A 12,200-nucleotide genomic window follows, 5' to 3' on the forward strand; every position below is an offset into this window, starting at 1 on the left:
TTAAATGATAATAGGGATGATGATGCAAGGCAAAAGAAAAATGATAACGGAACAAGAAACAAAAGATGGGTCAGAATGAGATGTGAATGGCAAACAGAATTATTTTGTCATCCAAAAGGAAACAAAATAGGGCAGAAGTAGTACTTCTAAGGAGAGGCTGGACTTTTTCCTTGTGGCTTGAGAGGCTGGGGAATGACCAGATAGAGGTTTATAAAATTCTGAGGGGGGTAGATTGGGTGAATAGCCAAGGTCTTTTCCCCAGAGTTGGGGAATCCAAAACTAGAGGGCATAGATTTAAGGTGAGAGGGAAAGATTTAAAAGGGACCTGAGGGGCAACTCAGGTTGGCGTATATATAGAATGAGCTTACCAGAGAAAGTGGTGGAGGAGGGTACAATTACAGCATTTAAAAGACTTTGTACAGGTACATTGATAGAAAAGGTTTAGACAGATATGGGCCAAATGCAGGCAAATGGGACTCAGTTCAGTCAGAAAATCTGGTCAGCATTGATGAGTTGGGCCAAAGGGCCTGTTTCTGTACTGTATGAGTCAACGTAATTGTTGACTTCAATGTTAAAACCAGAACACCGTAAAATGCCTTAATTGTAAGTGTATTTGCTGTTCCTCAAGCTTACATTGAATTCACTCAAACAGTAAGGAGCAACAGTCAGTGTATGGTGGAGCAGAGAATTAAAATGGCAGGTGACAAGAAGCTTGTGAACAAATGTGTTCTGCAATGCAGTCATGCAATCTGCATTGTGAACAGTGGAGGCATGGGCCGTGGAGAGGATGGAACAGGAAGAGATGTTTTCTGCACATGCACGGACACGAGTCATTACAAAAAGTCTGTTGGAGATGATTTAGGAATTGTTCAATATTTTAAATCTTTAAATATTTCTAATTTTGATGAAAGGTTTCATCTACAGTTGTTGTTTGGTCTTCTATTTCCTGCATTTTCTGTTTTATTTTATTCTTCTAAATTAAATTTCTTATTTCTGTGATGTATGTGGTAATAAACTAAGAAAAAATATTTTTGTGAAATATATATATCTTATAAATCAAACTGTCATCAAAATGTCACTGTATAAATTTATTTTTAGGTCCTTTCTGTGTGGCATTTTGTAACTGTTCTTTTAGATTAGATTAGATTACTTACAGTGTGGAAACAGGCCCTTCGGCCCAACAAGTCCACACCGACCCGCCGAAGCGTATACCACCCAGACCCATACTCCTACATTTACCCCTTCACCTAACACTACGGGCAATTTTAGCATGACCAATTCACCTAACCTGCACATTTTTGGATTGTGGGAGGAAACCGGAGCACCCGGAGGAAACCCACGCAGACACGGGGAAAATGTGCAAACTCCACACAGAGAGTCGCCTGAGAATGGAATTGAACCCGGGTCTCTGGCGCTGTGAGGCTGCAGTGCTAACCACTGTGCCACCGTGCCGCCCACAAATTATTAGTGAGGCAGAATATTAAAAATAAGACCAGAAGTGAATCCATGTTTGAAATGGAAATGTTAGCCTGCGGACTGTATCCACAGTCAACCCACAGTCCAAATAAATACACTATTGCAGTGGACACAGATTGATTTATAAATGTAATTTCTTTTTCGTATCAATATCATTATGTAAGCCTCAAAGGCACAATTTGACTGTCTTTTAAAACTTAAGGCATTAAAACAGATTAATTTTAATGTAGAGAAAAAGATGACAATGATTGGAAAATTTAGTAAAATTTAACCAGTGAAAAAAAAATGCCGTGGGATGGAGACTTAAATCTTTTAACCTTTTTTTTGTAAAAAAAAATACAGCGACAATAAATGACAAAAAAGTGAACTATAATTTGAGAAAGAACATTCATGCATAAATGTTGGTTCTATTAAAAGGTGGACATTGTTTTTTTCTTGAAGCCTTGGTAACTGGTGAAAGGGGCGAGAAGGTCAGAATACAAAAAAGTTGCTTTTAATTAATGAAAATATTCATTTTTCATCAATAAAATGTAAACTTTGCAGCATATCTCACACAATTGACATTTTCACTCATTATTATTTTATCTTAGCTTTACTAGGTTTATTTTCCATAATGTAATTCACAAACTTACCTTTCCCAAACTCTGGCACAAACTCAATCAGTCATCTATCTTAGGTTTGGAAAGAATTTTATCCACTAATTGCTGATATTAAACTGACTGGCTCACTAAAGGATAGCATATATACCTTTTCCTTAATTTTGGCCTTCACTATTTATTTTTAAAGTTAGCCTTCAGTGGACTTTGTCAGATTTGGTATAGTGAAATCAGTCTTAAAAGAAACATGTTATTATTAGGATCCTTTTAAATAAGACTAGGTAGTTTCAAGGTTCACAAGAATAACCACAATATTCCTTAATTTTTCTGATGGTGACTGTTTAGTAGTGCATGCATGCTAATAATGCAGCTGGTGGCTAAATTACTGAGTCCAATTGTGAAAAAACTCAATTATATACATTTTATATGCTAATATAATAACATAAATTCTGGAATGCTTCAACTTTGTTAATTTATCAACATCATATCATCAAGCTTATCAACCCTTCAAAGTTTGCATCACTCCACAATAGTGTCATTAACACATTTCAAACAAAATTTTCAACAATGAATTAAAGAAAACAGAACAACAGGTATTAACGTATTATTGCACTTTTCACATCTACCTTTTCCATAGGAAAACCAATGGTGAAACTCTCTATACAAAGATCATTCAACAATACATGAATGATTCAGTGTTGAATTTATTTGTATACCACCTTTTGAATCAATTGCAGAGGATCATTATAAGCTGCAAATCAAAAGGAAATCAAATATTAAAGAGACTGCTTAAAATTACATTAAAATTCCAAGAAAGCTGAACATTTTGTTAGAAAATATTCCATGAGCAAAACAAATGTTACATCACTTAAATGCTACCAAACCATCTGTAGAAGCAGCATGTGACCAGTTTCACAGACATCCCTTTAAGGGATAAATCGTAGCAACAGATGGAGGTTTTCTAGACACAAATTAGCATTAAACATTAAATTAAAATGTTAAGAGAATACAAAGTACATTTTGACAATTAACAACAAACCTCTGTACAATTAAAAAATGGATTCAATGATTCTTTTTCTTAATGATCAAGTCTTTACATTTTCTACACAGAAATTGTGAATGTGTCATCAACAATTATAACCATCTCATAAAGTTTCAAGATGCACTTATTTCCAAGGCTTCATGCATAGCCAAGATTTTCCATCTCATTGCGGTATCGTTGCTCTGACACCTTGCTCTTATGCAGTTTGCTTTCAAGATGAAGCCGAAATTCTTGTTCCTCACTTGCACCAATATTACACATTGAACAGTAGAACTGTCCACTTGGTGTCACACACATTGCTAGGTCACGTGGAATCCGCTGACGGGAGCGTGGATTAGAGTAAGGACCTACATAATGATAGGATAACATAAATTGATCTTCAATAATTTGGAGAAACATGTGACAAAGTGCCTCCAACAACTTATGTTCTAGAATTAAAGAGTTTAAGATTTTTTAATTTGTTCTATTTCTATTAACAGTTGTGAAAAAACTAGCTAATTGTTACATAACCCCTTTTATAAGTTTTTTTATGGAAGTATGATGCAGTTATCAAAACTGAACACAATATGTGTTCACGTTGGGCCTTTGTGACATATCTGCTATTATGCTCAAATTTGAATCTATGTCGCTGCAAAAATTCATATTATTTACCATTTTTTATATCTTTTTTTTAAAATACATAAAATTTTAAAGTTAGCTTTGATAGATATATAATTTATCGCCAGTCTTCCAAATTATATTCACAAACAAAAACTGCTGAAAAGCAAACTTAACATTTTGGGTCCAGTGACCCATCTTTAAAACTGGAATTGCATTGACAATTCATGAAATCCATTGTTGTGTCTTTTGCTTCTATTGCTTCCCCACTTTAATGTCATTAACAAATTTAACAAGTTTGCAGGTCCAGATCTTGAAACAGATTTAGGTGGTATGAAGCCCACTAGCATAATAAAGTTTCTATTTGCATCAAATAACAGCATATTTTGAATCATTGCAGATCTTCAAGTGAGAAGTTCCAATCCTTTCAAACAATTATGCATCTTTTCCATGAGATACCTTGCAATATATCAAAATATCTCATCACAAACTTGTAATGAAGGTCAAATTCCAAGCCTCGTGCTAATAGTAAACAACTAGAAATTATATTTACTTGCATGAGACTTCCTTATTTAATAAAAAGACCACTATCTTTAAATAATGTCCTAATCCTGTCAAACTGGCATCAATGGTATAGATCTGTCAACATTACAGAAGTTATTCCAATGTAGCAATTTTGACACAAACTGACTGGTTTCAGTATAAATTATGGCTTGACACGTGGAATAAAAAGCCACTCCATGACATGGATTGAAGTAAGTACAACGACAAATCGAAGGGACAAAATTCATAAGACCCAATGATAGGAAAAATATTTTTTGAAGGAGAAAAATAAATAAGCTTGTAAAGAAGCAATAAAAGGTACATATAGAACATAGAACATTACAGCACAGTACAGGCCCTTCGGCCCTCGATGTTGCGCTGACCTGTGAAACAAATCTGAAGCCCATCTAACTTATATTATTCATTTTTGTCCATATGCCTATCCAATGACCATTTAAATGCCCTTAAAGTTGGCGAGTCTATTACTGTTGCAAGCAGTGCGTTCCACGCCCATACTACTCTCTGACTAAAGAAACTACCTCTAACATCTGTCCTATATCTATCACCCCTCAATTTAAAGCTATGTCCCCTTGTGCTAGCCATCGCCATTTGAGGAAAAAGGTATGCTAATAACAGTTAAATGCAGAGGGGCCTCATATGGAACATAAACATAGGCATAAACAGTTAGTCCAAATGGTCTGCTCAATTTGTATAATCAAGCAATTCTAATTATAATCCGATGTTAGGTAACTTTATCAGGAGTGTAATATAAATTCCTCTCCTTCCTAAGAATTGGCAGAATTTAATACATTTCTTCTCTGAAAGAGGGTAGTGAACCTGAAATTCCAGAGTGATGTCACGGCTGGGTTGTTATGTATATTCAAGGCTGAGACAGATTTTTAATCAGCAAGGGAATCAAGGGTTGTAGAGAAAAAGCAGGAAAGTGGATTTGAGAATTATCAGATTAGTCATGACCTACTTCTGTTCCTACATCTTATGACTTCATAATCAGCATGTATTGAAGACTAGCCTTAATCATAAAATTCTACAGTGTGGAAGCAGGCCATTCAGCCCACACTGAGCCTCCAAACAGCATTTCACTCAGACCCACCCCCCTACCCTATTCCTGTAGCCATGCATTTCCCATGGCCAATCCACTTAACCTAACCATCATTGGACTGTGGGAAGAAACCAGAGTACCCAGAGGGGACCCACACAGACACAGGGAAAACGTGCAAGCTCCATGCAGACAGTCCCCCAAGCGTAGAGTCAAACCCAGATCTCTGGCACTGTGAGGTAGCAGTGCTAACCATTGAGCCACCGTGCCACTACAATGATAGGAAGATATAAAGGTAATATTCAATGACACATGCTGAGTTGGCTAATTTTACCTCAGATAGCAGTAAGTTACTAGAATTTATTTATCAGACCTCATTTTTGAACTGAAGAGGGAATGTAGAAAAAAACCTCAATTCCTTCTCGACAGTTAAGAATTGACTTTTTCTTTTAAAAATTACTTGACTGTAGGTGAGAACAGGATTGGACTCCCCATTCCTATTATCAGAGACCTACAGACATCTTTTGTCCAGGATCGCATGAAAAATATCTACTCATGTGAAGTCCTAGAGTATTGGAAATCAATGTAGCAATCATTAAGTGAGCAAGAGAAAAGGTAAGTTAATTGGGCATGGAAAATAGGGGGATTCAAAAGAAGTGTGTTTTACAAATGTAATTTTATTGTTCCCTAATTTCTTTAGAAAATGGAAAGTTTCACAATCAATTTTTTCTCTCTCAATTCTTGGTCTATACCCAAATTGGTGATAGGAACTTTGCATAAAATGGAATTCAAGCAGTAATTTATTGTTCACAATTGCAATTAATATTAAAAGAAACCAAAATTTTCATGATGCTGCCTTCAAAAGTATCAAATTAAAATCTATAGCTTTGTCAACTGAATTATGCAAGTATTAGGTATCTGCCACATCCTTATGGTAGCACTTTCATCTCAAAATCAGAATGTAAAGGATTTAAGTCATACTCCAGGGATTTGAGTACATAATCTAGGCTAACACTTCAGTGCAGCTTTAAGGGGATACTGTGAGAAGTGCTATCTTTCAGATGAAACATTAAACCTAATTCCTATCTACCTTCTCAAGTGGATGCAAAAGATATTTGAACAAAAAGGGAGTTCTTGGATTGTACTGAACATGACTAAAATTATTTATCTTGTTGCTGTATGTTTCTATATTGCAAATATTTAACATGTTTGGAAATAGAAAGTAGTAGATACCTAGTGTATTTTGAACTCCATGTAGATTGCGACGATTTGGCACAATTTTAAATTCATTCCCTTCTTTCCTTGGTCTTCTCTTTGTGAGCTCTGTTGCCTCTCTGCAAAATTAAGATAATTGTTAGTCAAATATTTAACAAGTGCACAATTTGTTTAAATAGTTCATAGCAATCCTCTTTTTATTTTATTCTGATTAGAATATTTAGCAAGTGCAAAGCTTTGACCTTTGTTCTGTTATTAACAAGAACAGTTTACAATGTGCGTAATTGACAGCACAATTTTCAATTAAATATTCCTTCAAATGAATTTGCAAATAAAAGTGCTCAATACAAGTGGTATCTCACCAGAATTTAATACGGATAAACTGGAAGAATGCTAAATTTGAGAGTTTCTGCATACCATTTATGATTACAGAAAATACATAATGGCATGCATGCTCTGAATAGCACCACTTTAAAATAAGCCTAGTAATCCATTCCAACCAGAACCAAGTTGATGACAGGAAGAATCATCACCAACATACATATCTTCAGGCTTTTTCACCAAACACAAGCCTGACAGAAAGATTGTTGTTATGTTTTACTGTCTTCTTTATCCCAAGCAATTATCTTAGTACAAATTGGAAGATTCCGGGTTTGTGAGTGTATATTTACAGGCCTTTGACCACAGATAAATTGTGATCCTGTTCTTATCCATATTCTGCAGAGCGTGATTAAAACTGGGTCTCTTGACTAATTCTCCCCACACTGGACAGTGTCCAGCTTGAGATCACTTAAAGAAAATTACGATCAAACCTTATGATTGAGGTAACCAGTGAATAAGATCTCTAAGTGATCAGAAGGATTACTGTATTTTTCTGATAAATGTTCTGGGCTTTAAAATGATGCAGTAGGTTACAAATACATGTTTGTCCAAAAACCTTCTCTTCATCATTTTAGCTGAGGTGTTAACCTATGTTAAGCTGGTGTTACTACTCCAGGTACTAAAGCAAAAGAATCTAGATTAACACTCCAGTGAAAAGCTACACTGTTAAATGTGCCATCTTTCAGATATTAATTTAAATCGAAGTCCCCTATACCTTTTCAGTGGATGATTTGGAGATGCCGGTGTTGGACTGGGGTGTACAAAGTTAAAAATCACACAACACCAGGTTATAGTCCAACCGGTTTAATTGGAAGCTAGTGCTTCCAATTAAACCTGTTGGACTATAACCTGGTGTTGTGTGATTTTTAACTTTTCAGTGGATGTAACATATTCCTTGTCACTATTTTGAAAACTAGCAAAAGAATTAGTATTGATATCCTAGACCATATTATCCCTCAAAAAACACTATGGAAACAAAATATCTGACCATTATCATCTTGTTGTTTATGGAAGCTTGCTGAGCACAAATTAACCGCAGATTCTCCTACTTTACAACATTCAGGAGCACTTCATTGACTGCAAAGCCCATTGGAACAGCCTAGGTTTTAAAAATACAAATAATTTCAAATATTTCTTTCTTGCTTAGATATGAGAGGTTAAGAGGAGATTATTTTAAAATAAATCAAAGCTAAGTGGCTAATTTAACACCATAAAATGTAATTGAATAAAGTACTGGCAGGTGAATCATTTCCTATCAGATTATTCCAGCCGTATTACATTCTACATTTAAAAACAATTTCTCATTGGGTTGATCACATTGATAAATCTTTGGTCAAATTTGCATTTATGTTGTTCTGATTATCTCACAATTAGCAAGATCATTTGTTTTTCGGGAATGCTGATTAAAGGTGAATTGCTGGGCAAGTAATTTGGAGCATTGGCTTCAGGCCTTTTTTATGGTCAGGTGAATAGAAGGAAACTCGGTTTCATGTTCTATCTGAAAGATGATGCTTCCAAAAGATGCAACATTCCTTTTTTGCTGTGATGAAGTGTTGTTTATGTGTTCAGATCCTCAAAAGGGGCTTCAACCCACAAATGTTTGACTCAAGAGTTAGAATGCTATCATTAAGCCAAGCTGAGACCATAAATTTTATTTAAGCTGTTGGGTAATTCATAAAATGATAAGGTATTTAATCACATGGTCACAAAGTTTTTTCTGCTAGAACATGTATAAAAGTACAACCTCAAAAAAAGATAACAAATAACTTCTTTCAATGTGCAGCAGAGAATTTATCAAGCAGTTAATCAGCAAAATTTACATTCTATTGCAATACCTTTGTCTCATTTCCCATCATCAGTCATGTGTGCTTGTTGTTCAGGTTAAAATGTACTCAAACTACTTTCCTATATTCAAGAAGTCCAAAATATGGGCAATTCACCATTGACATGTCTGGTGTGATTTCAGCTTATTAATTCTGTATCAATTTGTAACATAATTGTTCTTAATTGCCATTTTCAAAAGAATAAAGGATTGATTTCATGTATTCATCAATGCAGAAATGGCAGTTCAATGTTGGAGACTACGAAGCACACTAAAGCCCATGGGGAGGAGAGCATCTCTAGGAAGCTGACTTATTGCAGTTGCACACAGAATAACACAGCTATGTCCATTGATTACCAATCAGAGTAATTGACATTTTGAAGACATCATTTTACACTTTAGACAATTGCAAAGTTTTCATTTGCTACTTGAATTTACTACAAATCATGAAAAAGAAATCATCATTTTCTAACAAGATGATCAATGAGTTTAACTTAAATGCTACTATTGGAATAGTTTTTGAAATGTAAGCCTTCATAAGAATTAATATGGATACTTCACTCATAATATATGATAATCATTGTCAGTTTTAGCAAGCAAACTAACCAAATACCCTTTTTATTGTTTTATATCTTCAAGATGCTGAAAATAGATATAAAGTAAGATTAGTTACCTTTGATATGGTCCTCCTTATTCTTCAAATGTAGTTTATCCACCATGTACCTTAGGATATGCCTTTTTTTTCTGGGAGAGGGTAAAAATCAATAGACCAGTGCCCCTTGGAGGGGTTTTACGCTTATTGAAATCATAAAGCCGACTAATTTTCCTCAGTACTCTAAAACAAAACGGTATGCCTACAGACCAATCCTCAATACTGTAAGATTGAACTGAAGGCATCACTGCTCAGAGAGGAAAACGAAAACAGTATTAAACAATAAATATACTTGAGATCGAGTTAGAAGTAGTATCGGAGGTATGTTGAAAGGTATGTTGAAAATAAAATACATTTCAAGAATGAGGAAGATTATTCAGGAGGTGTGGTCTTAATTTCTTCCTTACTCGTTTTTCCTTCACAGACCTTAGATCCTCAGCCTAACCACTTACAGCTGCTTGATCAGTGATCTCCCCTCCATGATAATGTCAGCAATGGGGCTGTTTGCTGTTGTTCCTACTTTTTTTTTCAACTCCTTTCACAATGGCTCTGTAAATGAAGCAACCCATGTCAACTACAGTATGATCCTGGATATATCCAGGCTTGACCTGACAAATGCAGGTAATATATATCACATAAATACTGGAAATGACCACCTTCAAAAAACAAATGTCAGCCATTAACCACGGCATACAGTAGCAACTACTCAATTGCCAAATTTCTACATAATCAATATCTTGAGGATTACCATTACTCAAAAAAGCTAAATGGATTGATCAGATCAATTCAGTGGTAACAAGAGAAGGGCAGAAGTGGGTATACTGCTTTGAATGATTAATTTCATGATGCATCTAAACCTCGTAACTACCTCAAATGAGGATTGGGATAGAATGTCCACAATTTGCCTGGATGATTGAAGTAACAGCAACAGGAAATAAACTCAACGATTCAGAAGAAAACAGCCTATTTGATCAACTCCTCTGCCATTGATATTCATCACTGGATCACAGTGGTTGCGGTATGTTCTACCATAACTCACAAAGCTTACTTCAACAGCATTTCCTAACCCTGAAAACTTTACCATCAAACAAATTCCCCTCCAAAGCACACAGTATCTTGACTTGTGCATATATCAATGTAACAGCTGAGGGAAAAAGAGCAAGGATAGGTCATTTAGAGTCACAGAGATGTACAGCATGGAAAGAGACACTTTGGTCCAAACCATCCATGCTGACCAGATATCCCAACCCAATCTAGTCCCACCTGCCATCACACGGTCCATATCCCTCCAAATCCTTTCTATTCATATATCAATCGAGATGCCTTTTAAATGTTGCAATCGTACTAACCTCAAATACTTCCTCTGGCAGCTCATTCCACAGATGTACCACTTTCTGCATGAAAACGTTGCCCCTCAGATCTCATTTATATCTTTCCCCTCTTACCGTAAATCCTTGTAAATCTTTTCTGAACCCTTTCAACTTTCACAACATCCTTCCGATAGGAAGACCAGAATTACACACAATATTCCAAAAGTGACTGAACCAATGGCTTGTACAGCCTCAACATGACCTCCTAACTCCTGTAGTTGAAAAATGTTGTGCTGGAAAAACACAGCAGGCCAGGCAGCATCCGAGGAGCAGGAGAATCGATGTTTCGGGCACAAGCCCTTCTTCAGGAATGAGGAAGAAGGGCTTGGAGAAGGGCTTGTGTCCGAAACGTCGATTCTCCTGCTCCTCAGATGCTGCCTGGCCTGCTGTGTTTTTCCAGCACCACATTTTTCAACTCTGGTACTCTAGCATCTGTAGCCCTCACTTTCTCCTAACTCCTGTACTCAATACTCTGACCAATAAAGGAAAGCACACCAAATGCCTTTTTCACTATCCTATCTACCTGTGACTCCACTTTCAAGGAGCTATGAGGGATGTTACCATTATGTGTATAAGTCCTACTAAGCTCTGCTTTCCCAAAATGCAGCATCTCACATTTATCTAAATTAAACTCCATTTGCCGCTACTCAGCCCATTGGCCCATCTGATCAAGATCCCGTTGTAATCTGAGGTAACCTTCTTCGCTGTCAACTACACCTCCAATTTTGATGTCATCTGCAAACTTACTAACTTTACGTCTTATGCTCACATCCAAATCATTTATATAAATGACAAAAAGTAATGGGCTCAGCACCAATCCTTGTGGCTCTCCACTGGTCACAGGCCTCCACTCTGAAAAACAACCCTCCACCACCACCCTCTGTCTTCTACCTTTGAGCCAGTTCTGAATCCAAATGGCTAGTTCTACCTGTATTCCATGAGATCTAACTTTGCTAACCAGTGTCCCATGGGGAGCCTTGTCGGACACCTTACTGAAGTCCACATAAATCACAACCAACGCTCTGCCCTCATCAATTCTCTTTGTTACTTCTTCAAAAAACTCAATCAAGTTTGTGAGACATAATTTCCCATGCACTAAGCCATGTTGACTACCCTTAATTAGTCCTTGCCTTTCCAAATACATGTACATCCTGTCCCTCAGGATTCTCTCCAAGAACCTGCCCACCACCAACATCAGACTCACTGGTCTATAGTTCCCTGGCTTGTTCTTACCACCCTTTGTAAACAGTTGCACCACGTTAGTCAACCTCCAGTCTTCTGGCACCTCATCTGTGATGATCAACAATACAAATATCTTAGCAAGGGGCCCAGCAAAGAGTTCCCTATCATCCCATGGAGTTCTAGGGTACACCTGATCAGGTCCTGGGGATTTATCTACTTTTATGCGTTTCAAGACATCAAGAACTTCCTCCTCTGTAATATGGACAT

General features: G+C 36.4%; 1 protein-coding gene across 2 annotated transcripts in view; it reads right to left on the reverse strand.

Moving 5' to 3' along the window:
• Positions 1-1,387: 1,387 nt before the first annotated feature.
• zmat3 (zinc finger, matrin-type 3) overlaps positions 1,388-12,200 on the reverse strand; it is a 39,758-nt gene continuing 28,945 nt past the window's right edge. The window contains exons 6-8 of one of the 2 annotated variants that reach the window (XM_043702231.1): positions 9,403-9,473; positions 6,545-6,645; positions 3,441-3,461 (exon numbers count right to left, since the gene is read on the reverse strand). In XM_043702231.1, coding sequence (XP_043558166.1) covers positions 6,545-6,645; positions 9,403-9,473 — 172 coding nt within the window. In that variant the 3' untranslated portion in view covers positions 3,441-3,461. Of the gene's footprint in view, positions 3,462-6,544; positions 6,646-9,402; positions 9,474-12,200 lie in introns of both variants that reach the window. The other variant, XM_043702230.1, reaches the window with a different exon arrangement.

Source organism: Chiloscyllium plagiosum, chromosome 13 (assembly GCF_004010195.1).
Source record: "Chiloscyllium plagiosum isolate BGI_BamShark_2017 chromosome 13, ASM401019v2, whole genome shotgun sequence".
Classification (NCBI taxonomy): domain Eukaryota; kingdom Metazoa; phylum Chordata; class Chondrichthyes; order Orectolobiformes; family Hemiscylliidae; genus Chiloscyllium; species Chiloscyllium plagiosum.